A 19173-nucleotide genomic window follows, 5' to 3' on the forward strand; every position below is an offset into this window, starting at 1 on the left:
GGCTAATGATGCCTCTCCAATTATCTTGTCGTCTTTGGGACAGCTGTGATATGGGGCTTAGCGGTGCCAACACGCCAAAGGCCCGCTATGTCCACCGCCCGGTCCCGTTACCCATCTCATTCATTGAGTTGCCTCGTGTCGGATCGCGCCCCTGCTAGCGGTGCTGTGATACCAATTAATCAATGATGGACTCCGATCCGGCATCGTTGGATTGCAAAATGCGGCCCACTCCATGCGCTTGCGAGTCACTGATCTCCTAAAAGCATTGAATCTGATCCGAGACGTCTTTCTCCCAAGTCCGACTGCGGTGGCTGCATTCAACTATATAATTGCAGTACTTCAGAAATACTCAAACCGTGATACTTGCGACGAAAGGGGACATTTCTGTAAATTTGCATAAATTGTACGCGTCCCAAGCGGCGTCAGAAACGTGACACGAGACTCACATGCTTGACATGTTGATTCCATGGATGTAGGTCTTATCGATGCATCCTCCTTAGCCGCGATCTGTTGGGTTCAACCTGACCCGGAAGAAGATAAGCGGTCGGGCTCCATGGGCATGGCGCGGAGAAACGAACGGCCCCGGGGCGACAACCCAGGATAAGGAGGTGCTCGCATCTCCTCCGCTGCTGCACATGGCGTCTGCGTCTCTCACGAGCCTGCTCCTCCCGCCTGCTTCCGGGCCCCTGCTTCGCTCGCCTGACCGTCGCGTGCGGCGGCAGGCGGCCATCAAGTGCAAGGCGAAGGACGCCGGGAGCAGCAGCGGCGGCGGGGGCGGGGGTCTCGAGATCGCGGTGGCGGCGGGCGGCCTGCTGTCGTGCCCGGTGATCGGATTCTCCCTGTACACGCTGAAGACCACGGGCTGCGGGCTGCCGCCGGGTCCCGGCGGGTCGTTCGGGGCGGCGGAGGGGGTGAGCTACCTGGTGGTGGCGGGCATCGTGGGGTGGTCGCTCTACACCAAGACCAAGACCGGGTCGGGACTGCCCGCGGGGCCGTACGGCCTCCTGGGGGCCGCTGAGGGGCTCTCCTACCTCGCCGCGCTCGCCGTCATCGTCGTCTTCGGCTTGCAGTTCTTGGAGCGAGGGTACATTCCCGGACCTCTCCCCGGTGACCAGTGCTTTGGGTGAGCTTGATCCTTTGTTTATCTTGTCTCCCCGTCTGATTGCCGAAGCAGTACTTTATTGCCTGTTCTTTCCTTATGACATATATTAAAAGATCAAAAAGATGAATTGTGCATGTAATAAATTGATTTACGATTTTAAAAGTATATATCGTATTTGCTAACGAATTTGTCAGTCAAAAGTCGATTTATTATCTTTTCTATCATTTTTGAACTAATTATCTTTTAGCTTCTTTTTTTATCTTATTATAAAGGGGCAATTATACGGAAAAAAAATATGTTAGAATGTGTATCTTATTAAAATAGAGAATGTTCTTTCCAACATTTCCAATACAAAAAATTATGCCTAAAAATATATCCCTTCATAAGAAGGAGGATTTTGTGAGTCGAGCATGTTTCCGAAACCCTCGACGTGCTCTTATGTCAAAGTACAACAACAATAACAAAGTCATGACAAAGTCCCAACTATCACATTTAAACCATTGAATTCACTTATTAAAGCTTAACTTGCATAAATACAAATCATACCAAATTTATATACTCTCATATTTTCAGAGTTATATATTAAGAATTTAAGAAAATAATATATGTATTCTGTATAATGGTAAGAATATTTGATTAAGATTGTATATATTCATTCTCTCCCGATCTACGTTATATACGGTTGCACAAAGATATTTATGATGATATTACTCATATTTTGTTTCCTTCATCTCTTGTTATAGTTTACCACATTGGCGACATCGTCCAATCATGGGTTTAGTCGAATAGGGTTAAAGCTAGGGTTAAAGCAAGAAGAAAGGGGGTAAGAATAATAAGATAATAATGTAATATGACATAATCATGAGGTGATGATGATTACGATAGGAATAATTTTACCTTAAAAAAAAAAGGCATGTGATAGGATAAAACAAAATGCGACAAAGAGAAGGTGAAAACATGAGGTTTTCTTTTAGGAATTGGCATATATCTATCTATATATACATACGATTTCTATTTTATTTTTGTTGTGTGATTGACATGAGACGTTGGATATGCACTCTTCTCCATCATCTGCCGTTAACAAAGCACGTGCGTTCGCATGTGTTCCTATCCGTGCGATTCACGTGGTCCCTTGGATTTGCGCTCTCTTGCCTCATCCACCGTATACAAAAATACGCATGCGAACGCATCGAGTCCCGACCTCTATCCCTCGGCGCAGTTAACCGAACTTTGGGGCCGGTTACCAGTACAAATCTTGCACCGCAGAAGGAGGACTCTCGAGTGAGTCGAGTCTCCCTGCGTTTCTCTCTCTCTCTCTCTCTCTCTCCACTGAGCCGGTCGATCCCTTCCCTTCGTCGATCTCATCGGATCTCGCGGCTCCGACATGGCTCAGCCCTTCGTGAAGAAGGACGACGATCTCGACGAGGAAGGTCGTGTCGAAACCCTAATCAAACCCTCTTGTCTCTGTCGAATCCGTGGCTTTCTTCGTTTTCGCCTAAAATGATTGTTTCTTGATCAAATTCAACCGTTGCATCAAGCTTCCGACGTGGATCCGCCACTTTCGATGTGGATCTGTGTGAAGAGCCCTTTTCCTTTCGGAATTTATTACTTCTTACGATAGATCTGATGTGGTGGAGATGTTATTTCCCGGTGGAGTGATGGAATTAGCCTTATTTTCTCCGTCTCATGAAATGTAGTGCACTTTCCTTTTAGATCTGGCTGGTATTTGATGGGCGGAGGAAGATAGACTGTGCTGTAACTTAGATCTAAGCTCGTGTTTTTTGTGTTCGAGAAAATTGATAGCCGTATCGTTCATAATTTGATTCGTTCTTTGGTGTATTGCAGAGGAATACTCTCCCTTCCACGGAATAGAGAAAGGTGCAGTACTACAGGAGGCCAGAGTGTTCCACGATCCTCAGCTCGATGCCAGAAGATGCTCACAGGTAAGCTTATCCCGAATCTAGATATGTTCTGTTTCACGTGCATTTAGAGGAACATCTAGATGGACTTCTTTAAATCATCATTTTGAGCCGATTCTACAGGTGATCACAAAACTTCTATATTTGCTCAATCAAGGAGAAACTTTTACCAAGGTGAGATCCTGGTGTTATCTGATATCCTTTGCAGCTTTTGTTATGCCTCAAGTCTTTCACATCTCTGTTAACTTGATTTTGTAGGTTGAAGCTACGGAAGTCTTTTTTGCTGTGACAAAACTGTTTCAGTCCAAGGATACAGTGCTGAGGAGAATGGTTTATTTGATGATTAAGGAACTTTCACCTTCTGCTGACGAGGTTAGACAACAATAATCTGCCTTAAAATAGTTTTGTGATTTATGTAACTTGTGGTTTGAGGATAACTTGTTGATTTATGTTGTGTAGGTTATTATCGTCACAAGCTCATTGATGAAGGATATGAATAGTAAGACCGATATGTATAGGGCCAATGCTATACGAGTCCTTTGTAGGATCATAGATGGTACTCTTCTTACCCAAATTGAGAGATACTTGAAGCAAGCGATTGTTGACAAAAACCCTGTTGTTGCTAGTGGTGCACTTGTGAGCGGAGTTCACTTGCTTCAGGTACTGTTTCATCTCTCTTGGTTGTGGTCATTGTTTACTTTCAGGTTTAACATTTTCATTTATGTTAATCTAAAACAGACAAACCCAGAAATCGTAAAAAGATGGAGCAATGAGGTTCAGGAAGCTGTTCAATCAAGAGCTGCTCTGGTTCAATTTCATGCACTAGCGCTTCTTCACCAGGTGCATTTTACAATATAACAATTTGTTGACACCTTAAATGCACTTGTGAAATTGCATCCTTTCATATATAAAATTTGAGTGTATGCATCAACATGAGAGGGAATTGCATCAGTTATTTTATATGCATGCACGTTGGAACCATCAAACCTACTGAAAGGGTGAAAGTGAGTTGGACAATATCCATTAGATTACATTTATGACAGATAGGAGCTGGATATGGCCACAACATGCGTTTGTCATATACTTATATTCAAATTTTGTGATCTCAAGTCTTCTTGATATATGTTAGTTTTGTTTATCTTAAAACATTAAATTTAATATATTAACCTAGATAAGGTCGTTATGTCATTATTTTTTTTATGCATAATATATTTTGTTCTCCTCATTCTTTGTTTTATCTCACATTTGTTTTAAAATTTCTTATCCAAAAAATAATTGATTTATTAATTTCTGTTGCCATTTTTTAAAGTTTCATCACAGTTTTATCATGCCTATTATTTTCCTTGTCTATTTCCTAGGCCATATAGGAGTCAAGATTTTTCTACTAATGTTTTTGCAACTATCTGCAAGCAGTCCTATTTACGCTCCTATTAGGACATGAAATTTATTTTAGTTATATGTCTATTCTTTTAGGTAGTGAGGTTTGTCTATTTTCTATAAGTGTGTGCTAACTATTATGAGATTATAAGATAAGGCAAAATCTAGAATTACATCTCTCTCTTCATTGTTTTCCTTGTATCCTCTACTTAAAGGGATCATTCCAGTTCTTCATCTAAATTCACTTTAATAAAAGCATTTTTACTTGCAGATAAGACAAAATGACCGCCTGGCTGTTAGTAAGCTGGTTACCAGCTTGACAAAAGGATCAGTGCGCTCGCCTTTAGCACAGTGCCTTCTGATAAGATATACCAACCAGGTATTTTCTCAGAGCTTGACGATGAGTATAACCAATATATAACTGAACAGATTGGCATTTTGTCAGGTAATTAGAGAGTCGAGCTCAAATACACAAGCAGGAGAACGACCATTTTTTGATTATCTTGAATCATGTCTCCGGCACAAAGCAGAAATGGTTGTTTTTGAGGCAGCAAGGGCAATAACTGAGTTCAATGGTGTGACCAGTCGAGAGTTGACTCCTGCAATTACTGTTCTTCAGTTGTTTTTGAGTTCATCCAAGCCCGTTCTTCGGTTTGCAGCTATCCGAACCTTAAATAAGGTGACTCTTTATATTATACAGTGATCCTGTTTTATCGTTGTTGAAACCTGAACAAATGTCAAAAAGTTGCAAGTTTTTTTCCAGCTAAGTTGTCATATAGTATTAAAGTCTGATTTTAGTCCTTTTTTTCATAAATTGTAATATATGTACTTATAGTACTATGACAACGTAAAGAAACACCTTATCTGTTCTCTTCTGGTATACTATATTTATTGTTGGGTATGTATGTCTACACCAAAAGTTACTGTTGGTGTATAGAAGCCCAAAAGAGCAAACGCCAAGCATATAAAATCATGTTGAACATATATATATATATATATATATATATATATAATCTTTCATAGTGTTTGCTGAACTTTACTGGCTTCTTGCAGGTTGCTTCGACACATCCTCTGGCCGTAACGAATTGCAACATTGATATGGAAAGCTTAATCTCAGATCAAAACAGGAGCATTGCCACTCTTGCTATAACTACACTTCTAAAAACAGGCAATGAATCAAGTGTAGATCGCTTGATGAAACAAATAACCAATTTTATGTCAGATATTGCAGATGAGTTCAAGATTGTTGTTGTGGAAGCTATACGATCTTTGTGTTTGAAGTTCCCTCTCAAATACCGTTCACTGTATGTAACATTGCACATGACACTTTTTAATTCCTTGTTCGTAAGATTCTTATTTCTCGCGAAGTTAATTATTTTCTTCATTCAACTACCTGACTAGGATGAATTTCTTAAGCAACATTCTTCGGGAAGAGGGTGGTTTTGACTATAAGAAAGCAATAGTTGATTCAATAGTCATACTTATTAGAGATATACCAGATGCTAAAGAAATCGGCTTGTTCCACCTGTGCGAATTCATCGAGGACTGTGAGTTCACATATCTGTCTACTCAGGTAAGTATCATGTGACGCTTGTCTTCATCTATACTTTGATGTTCTTATCCATGTTCATTTGTCGAATGAGAATCAACTTACTTTGTACTACTGGTGCTAGATACTTCACTTTCTTGGGAATGAAGGGCCAAAGACTTCAGATCCTAGTAAATATATTCGTTATATTTACAATCGGGTAATACTTGAAAATGCAACTGTCCGAGCTTGTGCTGTAAGTACCCTGGCAAAGTTTGGTGCAATGGTTGACTCGTTAAAGGTACTCAAACAGTTTTTTCTCAAATTAAAGTTCATAAACTAATAATCTGTTTCTGATGTCTATTAAAATTTGGTTATTGCTGCAGCCTCGTATATTTGTTCTACTGAGACGTTGCCTGTTTGATGGTGATGATGAGGTAAAACTGTATAGCCTTCTAAATACAATCATTTGTTGGCAAATGCATGGATCAGTTTTCTTTATATTTTCATGTGGCAATATCTAGTTGAGTAAAATCTCTAGCACCTCCTGTCCTCTAAGATCTCTGGAAATCTCCCCTTCATAATTTCAACATGTAGGCTAGCAGGTATTCTTACATATGAAGTTATTTAGTTATTTATTAACCTTTAATCAGCATGATTACTAGCCACCAAACCATACTCAGACGTTAGTACCTGGTTATGACAAGCTATTGCAACATTTCAATCTTCTGTTTGCTTCCTGGGCCATTTCCCGAATAAGATGCTGGCTCTTGAAGTATCATCTTTCTCTATGTCGCTATGGTTTGACACAGGTGAGGGACCGGGCAACACTTTATCTTAACACTCTAGGAAGTGATGCATCTGTTGGTGGAACTGATGAAGACGTAAAAGATTTTCTATTTGGACCTTTGGATGTGCCACTTGTCAACTTGGAAACAAGCTTGCAGAACTATGTATGTGTCCTGTACTATTTCATTATGTGATGCTAGATAGTTATCTCTGACTTAATATTTTACTTCCTCCTCCCCTTTTAATCCAGGAGGCTTCAGACATACCTTTTGATATATATTCTGTTCCAAGAGAAGTCAAGTCACAACCCCTTGCTGAGAAGAAGGCTCCTGGTAAAAAGACTGCTGGTTTGGGGGCTCCTCCTAGTGGTCCTACTTCAGTTGTTGATGCATATGAAAAATTGCTTTCTTCAATTCCTGAATTTTCCAGCTTTGGAAAACTCTTTAAGGTGTTTGTTACTTTTAATATTGTAAATTACTATTCATATTATTACATTTACATGTCATTTTAAGTTTATCTCTGTCTTCTCAGTCGTCGTCACCTGTGGAGTTGACTGAAGCGGAAACTGAATATTCAGTTAATGCAGTGAAGCACATCTTTGATGGGCATGTTGTATTCCAATACAACTGCACAAACACCATCCCAGAACAGTTACTGGAAATGGTATACTATCCATGTTGGGAAACAGCTGCTCCATTAATTCTGCTTACCTTTGAATTTTGTTCTGATTTAATTTTTCCAGGTCACTGTTTTTGTTGATGCATCTGAAGCCGAGGATTTTTCAGAAGTTGTATCAAAGCCTTTACGAACCTTACCTTACGACTCACCAGGGCAGACTTTTCTTGCGTTTGAAAAACCAGAAGGTGTTCCTGCTACTGGAAAATTCTCAAACCTTTTAAAGTTTGTGGTTAAAGAGGTTTGACTCGTCACTCATTTACTCTGATTTTGTTTTGGATATCATTTCATGTATTTCAGTATGTAGCCATGCTTCTCTGGCTGAAATAGATTTAAGGAGGGATGTTAGTGGATAATTTCCATTTTCTGATTTCTTGAGTTGTTGATTCCATGCAATAAGTGCTGTTTCCCTTATAACATATGGGTTTAATCGTATTTGGTCATTAGTTCAATTACTTCTTTAAGTTCTGTCAGTGGCATTTCCAAGGCTACCTGTTGTCAATGTAGTAGTTGTAAAGGAGAAATTAAGATGAAAATATAGGTTGCTTGATTATGATAAGTAGCATATAGCTGCTTAAGAAGGTCTGTAGATTTTTCTATGAAGTAAATGTGCAAGAGTATCAGTTTTAGCAGTCTTGATTTTGGATCTGTTACGGTACTGTATTTTGTAAGTGATGGTGCAATGGAATTAGCAGGCACATCTGTTTGAGTAAGAACTCTTAGTGTGGTACTTGTCATGTTGCGAGCTCATTACGTTCAAAACAAACACTGAAGCATATGAGGGAATTGAGTTTTGTGTAATGATGCGAACTTATTTTAAATCTTCGATGGTTTTCAGCCTTCTTGGAGGGGATCTAATTTTTTTCTGCATTTAACATGGGTTTTACCTCTTAATATTATTTAATTTTTTATATGCTTATATGCAACCAATATCGAATAGTAGAAAATTTGCATTTCTAGATTAAGATGTGGGTTATTTATAGAGACGAAGTGCAAAAGGATGCTTATTTGAAAAGATTCACACTGTCTGTGTTAGAGCATGCATAACCTTCGCAAAAAGGAAAAATCAGCACCTGTGTATAAGCTACTACACTACAAAACATTTAGTCCCTCTTGATAAATGATTATTGCTGCCCAGGCCATTATGCACCTTAGATTAATTAAGACTTATCTAGCTACATTGTATATCAGGAGAAAAGCAGGTTCTATTGGAGCTCTCTACATTGCTTGTATGAACAATTGGACACTTAAGTTCTTCATTTTTCTCTAAAATCCCATTTTCATTTACTTGCAAAGAACTTTGTACTTATTCTGTTGGGAATCACCAAATTTCTTTTGTGACATTCCATCTGCAAAAAATCATTCATTCTCCTGTTATGTTGAATTTTCTTCCCAGAACCATTCGGTCGGAGAGCATAGTGATGCACATGGTGTCATTTGTTTAAGATTCAGTTGCATTAGGATATTTTGATCTTGTATTGGTTGTTGGGTATGGCAGTGGCGGTAGGTAATTTGGATGCCTTGCTACCCTTTCTAATATTCTCCAGATTTGGATGAAGATTCACGTGTGCTGACCCATTTCCCTGACCATATATTATCTTTTAAAACATTGCATTGGACCAAATCGGCTGTCTGGTGACTTGCTCAACTAATCATAAAGATGTTGCATCTACATAAATTAACTTCCCTTTTGAGGCATGCCTAAAACAAGCTGGAACTGAGCATACAGATATTTTGAACAAAGATAACAAGAACAGAGGGTGGACCTTGGTATCATAGAGAAGTTGCTCCTTTGTGATCTAGGTGACCATGATAATGATTCAAGTTGCAATAATGGTCTCTCTGCTTGCATGAGTAAAATTGTGTGCATTGACTCTTCCCACGCCTTGATTGGCAAGAGCCTTTTGCAATGTGTCATTTTTTTGCTTGAGAGGACAAGAATAACAACTTGCTACTAAATTTTTACTACTTGGTGTCAGCTAGCTGCTATTGCACATATTTTGCCATTGCTAGGGGTGTTCACCATCCACATGTTTTGTGTACCTCAGGTAGATCCAGCTACAGGAGAAGCAGAGGAAGATGGTGTTGAAGATGAATACCAGCTAGAAGATCTCGAAATTGTCGCAGCTGATTACATGTTGAAGGTGGGAGTCTCCAACTTTAAAAACGCTTGGGAAAGCATGGACCCAGGTAATGAGAGGATTGATGAGTATGGCTTGGGCGTAAAAGAGAGCTTGGCCGAAACTGTGACTGCAGTAATTGATATTCTTGGCATGCAGCCTTGTGAGGTTAGTCCTTTCAGTCAATTCTAATCTTTTAACCGATGCATCCTGCCTTCTTGTTCGTTGCGATCGACTGGGATAAATCCATGGTTATTTTCCCCTGCAGTTTGTTTCCTTTCTAGAATCAGATCGTCAGTGTTCTAATTCTTGTATGTCAAATCTGTTGGCAGGGAACCGAGGTTGTCTCGAGCAACTCGAAGTCTCACACTAGTTTGCTCTCTGGAATTTTTGTCGGCAATGTGAAAGTGCTAGTGAGAGTGTCATTCGGTATTGATGGGTCTAAGCAGGTTGCAATGAGACTTGCAGTCCGATCCGAAGATCCAGAGATCAGTGAGAAAATTCATGAAATTGTTGCCGAGGGCTAATTGCAAACATTATTAAGCCTTCATTTCTCTCCCCCAGCAGCCCCTCTTGGTGACATAGAAGCAGTGTCAGCCCTTTTCCTATAGTCCTTATTTTGTTGTTTATTGGCGTCAACAATATTAAGCTTGAAAGAACGATCCAATTTCCGTGGATTATGAGATACTTGTGATAGGAAAACAATTTTTTTTTGAAATTTTGATTGCCAAGAACTTTTGAAATTGTGAAAGAAGAGATTGTAATTTTCTTTTCTTTTCTTTAATTATATATACCATCTTATTTCCCTGTTGGATAATGGATCTAGGAGTCATGTTTTACAAAATTTATTGTTTAAAATTTTCAATAATGATTGCCACGCTTTTCTTTAGAAATTTGTTATTGACAACTCTCCTTTTGTTATTGGCAATCTCTTAAAAATAATAAAATATATTTTTTACTATTTATATTTTTAAATTATTAATTATATTTTTATTTTCATAATATTTTATTTTCATCCATTTGAATCCTACTTGTGTAGATGTCCCTCTTTTATACTTCATCGTCCGTATATGGTTCAGAAGTTATATTTAGATTTTTCTATTTACGAAAATAAAATATTTAATTTTACTAATCATAATATTTTTTTTTTAATTTTATAATTTTTTTTAATTTTATATAAAGATATTAATATTTTATTTTCGTAAGTATAAAAATTTGAATGTAACTTTTAAAAGCGTAAACATTGAGATGCTTATAGTAATTAATTAGATGGGATGACATGTAATTAGTAAAAAAAAAATGATGGTCGAAAAGAAAACATCTTTTCCTTATTTATATGGGGTCGGATGAGTTAGCGGTGTCCCACGTCGTGCCATTCTCGTAAATTTGTTAAACTAGGAGGCCCAAATCATGGTAGCCATCAAACCCTGCCGTTTTCCCGCCGAAAAGCCTACCTCCTCCCCCCCTGCCGTACTTAATCGCAGGGTAACCCTGGAGCTTCAAAATCGAGCAACGCCGTTCTCTTGCTCTCTCTCTCTCTGCGCTACTGTTCTGGCCGATCTACGCACGCACGCAAGGGAAAGATAAATCAAAGGAAGGAGAGGGCGCGAGGATCGATTTGGTTCCTTTTTTGGACATTGTTTTACCTTTGTCGTCTTTGGTATGGTCCTAACGCCAGAGCAGTTTGTATCCTTTTTGTTTTGGTCTTGTTGCCTATACGGTTGTGCCGATTGATTTCGATGGTTGATTTAAGTCAGATATAATCTTGCGATGAGGAGAATGGAAGGAGAGGAGAACGGGGTCAAGGTCGATGGAGCTGCGGATTCTCCGACGTCTGTCTTAGAAGAGGAGGTTTGCCTCGATTTCTTCCTCCATTTTCAATACAAACGCTGTCTTCTTTTATCCCTTTCCATCTCCTCTTCGTAATCATTTTCACTTTTAGGGTTAGGGTTTCTATTTGTTCCTTGTCATGTAATTGGTTACACGTTCCGTCGTTGAAACGAACATTTCGGTACATCTCGCTGTTTTATTTGGTTCCAAGTTTCTCTTTTCTTTGTTTACTTTTATGCCAAACGTTTTGGTAAAGCAGGGGATTTGCAATGCCAATGCCGTTGTGACTGCTTCCGAAGAGGAGGAGAAGCCCCAGATCGGAGGTCATGGAGAGAGCGTTGTGGCTGAAGAAGACACGGCTCTGCCGCTGGAGTTTGAGGCAAAGAATGGAGATACCTCTCTCATCACGGACGCCATGGAGAAGGAAGAGGGGAAGTTACTGGACGCCCGGATGAACGAAGCGAAGGTCAAGCAGGAAATGTCTCGGGACATTGACGACCATGAGCTTCGCTTCAGCAAGTTGGATGAGTTGCTGACCCAAACCCAGCTTTACTCGGAGTTTCTTCTTGAGAAGATGGATGACATCACATTCGTAACGTCTACCATGAGATTTCATATAGCTCCTTCATTTTGCAATGGGTTGTTGAGATTCTTACTTCTTGTCTTGTTCAGCACAATAACTCAGAGAACACTGCTGAAGTAGAAGATGAGGCTAAAGGGAAGAAAACAGGCCGAGGTAGAAAGAGGAAGCCAGCCTCACAATACAACAATGTGAGTTTCGTTGTCATTGTTCTTTAAGCTATTCTATTCTGATTGGAGGTCAGAGTAAATGTGATTGTAGTAAACATGATGTTGAAAGGGATAAGTTTTTATGGTATTTGTTTTCAGGGAAGATTATTGTTTTTTTGTGTTTGCATGGACTATGTTGATTTGTTTCCTGCCCAATTCTTTTGTTCCTTTGGGTCTCTAAAACAATCTATAATCAAATTTTGGAAGATTTTGTGGATAAATCATTTCTGTTGATGCATTTGTCTCTTCTCATACTCACTCATAATTTTATTGATGGTTTTATTATTAGTAATTGTTGTATTTAAAGTTTTCCAGGTTTTTCTTTGCCGACTTTAACTAACGGAACTTTTATCTAATACAGAATTTCAAATTTCTGCTTTTCTTCATAACTGAATTAATAATCATTTTACATCCATATGAATCATGCCATTCATGGAGTCATATATGGGGAACAATGGAGAACAAGTTTCTTATACCAGTGCTGACAAGTTAGCTTTCTGCAAGCAAGGGTCTTACTTGAATCCTATTGGCAAGGAAAACCTGTTTTTATTTGGCAAAAATCCAGGTGACCCTGTCACACACATGCACACACCTCTATATGTATTTGTATTACAGAGAAAGATGGTTCATCTGCATTTATTAGTAAGTTGCCTGTTGTTAGCCTATGTCACTTGTTTCCTCTTACCTTAGCTCTCAAGTCAAAATCTACATTCTTTATGCTGATTGTCAGAGGAAAGCCAAGACTGCAGTGCGAGCCATGTTGACACGATCTCATGAAGCTATGGCTCCTGAAGATGCTGGCCTCACAGAGGAGGATAAGGCTGAGAAAGAGCAATCTGAGTTGGTGCCCTTGATTACTGGAGGGAAATTGAAGTCTTATCAAATAAAAGGCGTAAAGTGGCTGATTTCTTTGTGGCAAAATGGTCTCAATGGGATACTTGCAGATCAAATGGGTCTTGGCAAAACCATTCAGACCATTGGATTTCTTGCACATCTTAAAGGAAAAGGTTTGGATGGTCCTTACATGGTTATTGCTCCCCTTTCTACTCTCTCAAATTGGGTGAATGAGGTTTCCAGGTAAATCTATTTATTTTTAGTCTCTTCATTTTACTCTACAATCTTCTGTGCTCTGATGGGCATTTTTTGTGTCAGGTTTGTTCCTTCTATGACTGCTATTATATATCATGGATCAAAGAAGGAAAGGTTGGATATTAGAAGAAAACACATGCCTAAGGAGATTGGCCCTAAGTTTCCTCTCATAATTACTTCTTATGAGGTTGCAATGAATGATGCAAAATTTCTAGCTCAATATAAATGGAAATATGTTGTTGTTGATGAGGTGATGCTGGAACCAAAGTTCACTATCTCTTTTTTCATCAATTTGATTTGACTATGGTTCTTTTGAACCTAATTATTGTTTCTTTATTCTAGGGTCATCGATTAAAGAATAGTAAATGCATTTTGTTGAGGGAATTAAGGCGTCTGCCAATTGAAAACAAGCTTCTTCTGACTGGAACACCCCTGCAAAATAATTTGGCTGAACTTTGGTCTCTACTAAATTTTATCTTGCCTGATATTTTTGCATCCAATGAGGAGTTTGAGTCATGGTAAGTATGCATTTAATTGTGTTCCTATTTTAAAATGGATTGCTAGCAGTGATTGACTAGGAAGTTACATTCTTGTTTTCTTGAAACTCTCATTATATGAATCCAGTTTTTCATCATGGTATATAAAGGCGGTTGAGGGATTTTTTCTTTTTCTTTGCTTTCTGGAGGACATAGACTGCAATTTGGAACACAAAATTTTGTGTACAAAAGTTGATGACATCCTGATGACTACATGAGTGAGAGATGATTGGAGTACACCTGTCTTTATGTCAAGTATGCATTTGGGTGATAGTCAATTGCAATTTTTTCTTTTGTTTATATTTCCCTTGGCTGATTATGTATTTATTTGGTTATAGACATTTATGATAGTTAATTTACTGCAGCATCTAATTCTGTAAGGCACTAATTCATGAGTTTTTTCTTTACTTTGTAACACAAACTTATGTACACTAGGATAACTCATATTGGTCTGAACCAACAAAATATAAGCATTCTTTAATCATCGTATCTTTTGCTAGTTTCCAGTATGCATGGACAGGCTATTTATTAATCTGTTGGAATTAAGAAAATCTTTTGTTATTTTTCCTCCTTAAAAAACAAACTTTACTTGATCATCTAGTAGCAAGTTAACCATTATCAATATCTATTGGCAATATTTAAAAAAACGATGGTTGTATGCTGGCAGTCTAGGCATTGCATGGAACATCCCTGGTATCTGAAAACATATGTTTTTCAATTAAAAAATATCGAGAACAAGTGCAATATATTTTATGTAAAAAATGTGCAATCAAGCATAAATTATGAATGTCTAAGACCAAAGAAAAATATAGAGGAAGTCATCTAACTCATTTTAAGTTATAATAAACAAAGAAAAGATTAGGCAACATTGTCATTAACCTAATATGTATTAGAACTAAGAAAATAGTTGAAACAATATTAATAAGAAATATAAAACATTTTTTATATAGTGTTACATTTCATGCATATGCAGATAATATATGTGCAATAGATATCACATATATAATAGCACTGCATAGTTATGGTGCATCGCCTTATGGGGTGTTGGCGTATGTACAGATGTCATCTAGTGGTAAATTGTTTCTTAAAGATACAAGTTTTTTTTTTTTTTTTTGCTAAATTTAGAACACTTTTGTCAAGTATGAACTGTTAGTGGGACCAGTGTGACTGCCATTGTTCTGTGCTGCTAGATGCCAATAAATGCTACTATATTTGATGGTATTTTTAAAGCTCTAAAAGAAGGGGGATCAGTAAGATGTTGGTTGTGGAATCTTTCTGCTCAGAAATTCACTATCTGCTGCAAATATACTCAAAGGTGTTATATGCTCAGCAATTACTACTTGCCACAATACTACTTGTTGCAAATATGCTTAGAAATTCACTATCAAGCATAGTGCTTGTGTTGGTCTACCTGAGCCATATGTTAGAGAACATGTTTCATCTCGTAAGTTTTCTTTTTGAGTAATAATCATCATGTTGTTGAAGGTTTGATTTTTCTGGGAGGGCCAATAGTGAGAGTCAGTTGGAAGAGAATGAGGAAAAGAGAAGGGTTCAGGTGAATAATTGATTACTTTAGTTATTCTTTTTGTATTCGTCAGTATTTCTAATTAACTTTCTATTTTCAGGTGGTCACAAAGCTCCATTCCATACTACGCCCCTTTCTCCTACGAAGAATGAAGGAAAATGTAGAGCGGATGCTTCCTCGCAAGAAGGAGATAATTTTATACGCTAACATGACTGATCATCAAAAACATATCCAGGATCACTTAGTTGATAAGACTTTTGGAAATCAGTTGGAAAAGGAAGCAGATAATGGTGAGTATTCATTTATTAAGTTTGTTATCTTCACAAAATACATATAGAGTAGATTTACATAATCTTGATAGGATAGCTTTGTTGCACGTAGTATTGGTCCGTTGTAATGTGAATTCTTCTAATTCTCTTCTACTAAATTTTGAATTACACTATAGTGACTTGGATGTCCGGCATGAAGGGTAAACTGAACAATTTGATTATTCAGCTTAGGAAGAACTGCAACCACCCTGATCTCTTCGAATCTGCAATCAATGGATCGTGTATGCATTCTATGAACCCTTGCCACTTTATATTGAATAAGTGCAGATTGAATTATTGGTCGTGTTTTCTTTGTCTGCTCACTTGACAGATTTTTATCCACCGATTGAACAACTAATAGGACAGTGTGGCAAGTTTCAGTTGCTGGACAGATTGTTGGGTTTGCTGCTTGCTCAGAAGCACAAAGTATATTGCTTGAATTTTCTTCCTTGCTGGAAAGCATCTTATGATTAATATTTCTTTTATCACTTCAAAGATGGGTACATGTACAGGTTCTTATTTTCTCCCAGTGGACTAAAGTTTTGGACATCATTGACTATTATTTAAGTGAGAAAGGGCTTGAGGTTTGCAGAATTGATGGTCGTGTTAAGCTGGATGAAAGAAAAAGGCAGGTGAGTGTCATTGTTTCCAGATGATATAGCTTAAGTCACTATTTTTGCTTTGTGGACTATTAAAATCATCTATGATTATTTTATTCTTAAATTAAGGTGGATGATCGAAGTTAGGTGTTGTAGTATTTGAGAGATATTTAGCAGACAAACATGTAGATATAATAACTCCAAGTAGGTTGGGAGTCAGAATATGATACACACTGTCCTTGGCGTCGTCAAAATACAGAATATGATCGTGCAGTGTTGTTTATGTGCACATAAGAGAATATGATTCTTGCTGCTTGTATTCTAATATGCTATAACAATAGTGTCTAGAGGTGTTTGCACTATCGTATGCAGTATTTAGGATGCTGATCTCAAGTACAATAGTGACACTTTTTCCCTTTTTATGACAAGTAAATGACTAAAATGGCCTCATTATTGTTTTGACATCTGTAAAGATGTTTTTTTTCTAATCTTTGGCTGGTGTTATGATCTGCTCTGGTATACTGAAAAACTGCTGAGATTGACTGGTTCAACTTGGTTGAATTTGATTTTGATCCAATGAGATTGAAGTTACATTTAAGTTAGTGATGGAATATGCAATCATGAAAAAATGTGATGTATTTAATGGGGTCTATTATGATCATTTGAGATTCACCAATTTCCTGCATAATTACCTTTAGGTGTAATAGCTCTATGTGCTTTGTGAATATTTAACTCTCATATAATTGAAGTATTTTTTTTTTTTTGTGAATTGAGTTGCAAATCCATATCAGGCCTTAAATGTGCTCTAATTCTTTTCTTCTTTTCTTGATGACAGATAGAGGCATTTAATGATTTAAACAGCAATGTTAGTATTTTTCTTCTCAGCACCCGAGCCGGTGGGCTGGGTATAAACTTAACAGCTGCTGATACCTGTATCTTATATGACAGTGATTGGGTAATTTAATTTCTCTAGCTTCGGTACTTGTGTTTATTATAAAGTTGAGTGGTCACATTGAGTAACTGACTTTGCATGGAATCCAGAATCCTCAAATGGATCTGCAGGCAATGGATCGATGCCATAGGATTGGACAAACACGGCCTGTTCATGTGTATAGGCTGGCAACATCACACTCCGTAGAGGTAGGATATCTGTTTTTTCTCCTTCATTCTATTATTTATCCTATCAATGTCTTGCACAGCCTTTAAAAGAAATCTTTTAAATTTCATGTTCACAGGGACGGATAATTAAAAGAGCTTTTGGAAAATTGAAGCTGGAGCATGTGGTCATTGCAAAAGGACATTTCCAACTAGAGCGGATGAAACCCAACACATTAGAGGTTAGGTTTTCTGTTTGTGATTTCTTTTCTTTTTCATATTTAAATCCGATTTTAGCATTTACAATATGCCTCTTCTATATACATACTCAAATGTACATACACTATGTTTATAGGAATGTTCATGGGTCTGATATGCTCCATTTTTCTGGTTTCACAAAACCTGAGAGGCCATTTGCTCCATCACATGTATCCAACACTGCAGAGACAATTATAATATCATGCTGGATAAAATAAATACTTTGAAATTGCATGCTCTGAAGGGGTTTTTGTACCGTCCATATAAACCTACAATCTAGCCTATAATGACATCTTATTTTTTCGGCAACTCGATTCATTTTTTTCTTTTATTGGGGTACATATTTTTTGCTTGAGCATTTGATCAAAGTTTTATTTTTTATGCCTTTATCATCGCTTTATTCCTAGTCATGCATTTATTGTTATTCGTGGTCAAAGTCAAAATATATTGCTTATTTCTGTCTTATATCCATCAGATCATCTCAGTAGACACCTTCGGATACTTGTCTTTTATAGGCACCACTTCCGATTTTGGCAATTAACTAAGATGCATTACCGAGCAGAATTAGCCTAAATTACCTTATACTTCAATTAGCTTTGTTCATTTCACATCAAACTTCCCTTCCCTTAAATCTGATTTATGTTTTTCTTTGATGCCCATTAGGAATCCGAACTGTTGGCACTGCTGCGAGAAGAAGAAGACCCCGAAGATAAGCTGGTTCAAACAGACATCACTGATGAAGACCTATTGAGAGTCTTGGATCGCAGCGATCTGACAGGTCCAGTGGATGGTGATGCAGCATCTCGCAATTCTCTTCCTCTTAAAGGACCTGGTTGGGAGGTGGTGATACCCACCAAAAGCGGTGGCGGCGTGCTGTCTTCACTCAGCAGCTGATTGGGGTGGATGCATCTTAGTGTTCTGGCTAGAACTTCACATTTTGTTCGGTCAACTCTGCAGCTTGTGAGGCTGATGGCCGACCACCGGACGGTTTTCGTCTTGGAACTTCCATTCAAGAAAACTTATTGGCAAAACAACAGCACGCATGGCTTTGTATTTTTCTTTTGGGAGGTCTTTCTTTTGTGCTGTTGCAATTTTGCAAATTACTATGTGTAACAGCAAGCAGCATTTAAGATCTTACCGCTGGCTATGCTACGTCCAATCTATATATGGAAACCTGATGACCTGTAAAGTTAGTACAAAAAATATTTTATTGGGCGTTTGATACAAATTGGTCCACGATAACTAATTTTGGGCTGAGCAAGTGTTTTAAGTGTATCTATATGAGATTTGGATTCACGGTGTAATGTAATGACCAATCTAACCATCAAAAGGAGAATGGGGGAGGTGGGAAGAAGTGGAAACGAAAGAGAAAAAGATTTATTTTTATGGTATTACATTGATATTTTTATAAATATGAGACATCCAAGTTTATTTATTTTAACATCGTTGATTTTATTAATAAAAATATAAAATATAAAATTTTAAATATTATTTTAATATTTAAGTTAATGATGATAGACGATAGCGAGTGGTTGTTGTAGATGAGAAAAGCGATGATGAGAGGTGAGGGTCGATCTATATTTATGTCGATGTAATTGCCGAGTGACTTTTTCACTGCTCTATATTTGAGTCGA

General features: G+C 37.8%; 3 protein-coding genes across 3 annotated transcripts; all 3 read left to right on the forward strand.

Annotated features, from left to right (window-relative positions):
• The first annotated feature begins 177 nt into the window (after positions 1–177).
• Positions 178–1284, forward strand: LOC135632087 (uncharacterized). Its single transcript, XM_065140464.1, has one exon. It carries the CDS (start codon positions 636–638, stop codon positions 1125–1127), a length of 492 nt encoding a protein of 163 aa, XP_064996536.1. The 5' UTR covers positions 178–635; the 3' UTR covers positions 1128–1284.
• A 1061-nt stretch (positions 1285–2345) lies between these two features.
• Positions 2346–10327, forward strand: LOC135632075 (coatomer subunit gamma-2-like). Its single transcript, XM_065140442.1, has 18 exons — positions 2346–2532; positions 2948–3045; positions 3145–3195; positions 3280–3393; positions 3481–3681; positions 3760–3861; positions 4670–4777; positions 4844–5077; positions 5452–5702; positions 5800–5971; positions 6072–6227; positions 6313–6363; positions 6739–6879; positions 6966–7163; positions 7247–7378; positions 7458–7631; positions 9439–9678; positions 9843–10327. The coding sequence occupies exons 1-18, from the start codon at positions 2487–2489 to the stop codon at positions 10035–10037; spliced, it is 2664 nt and encodes an 887-aa protein (XP_064996514.1). The 5' UTR covers positions 2346–2486; the 3' UTR covers positions 10038–10327.
• A 580-nt stretch (positions 10328–10907) lies between these two features.
• On the forward strand, positions 10908–18764 carry LOC135632084 (ATP-dependent DNA helicase DDM1-like). The gene is made up of 16 exons (XM_065140452.1): positions 10908–11170; positions 11268–11361; positions 11600–11932; positions 12013–12111; positions 12860–13206; positions 13282–13468; positions 13561–13736; positions 15240–15309; positions 15380–15569; positions 15725–15829; positions 15919–16013; positions 16100–16219; positions 17022–17141; positions 17228–17326; positions 17422–17523; positions 18203–18764. Exons 2-16 carry the CDS (start codon positions 11281–11283, stop codon positions 18431–18433), a joined length of 2355 nt encoding a protein of 784 aa, XP_064996524.1. The 5' UTR covers positions 10908–11170; positions 11268–11280; the 3' UTR covers positions 18434–18764.
• The last annotated feature ends 409 nt before the right edge of the window (positions 18765–19173 follow it).

The sequence above is a fragment of the Musa acuminata genome, chromosome BXJ1-3, assembly GCF_036884655.1.
Source record: "Musa acuminata AAA Group cultivar baxijiao chromosome BXJ1-3, Cavendish_Baxijiao_AAA, whole genome shotgun sequence".
NCBI classification, from domain to species: domain Eukaryota; kingdom Viridiplantae; phylum Streptophyta; class Magnoliopsida; order Zingiberales; family Musaceae; genus Musa; species Musa acuminata.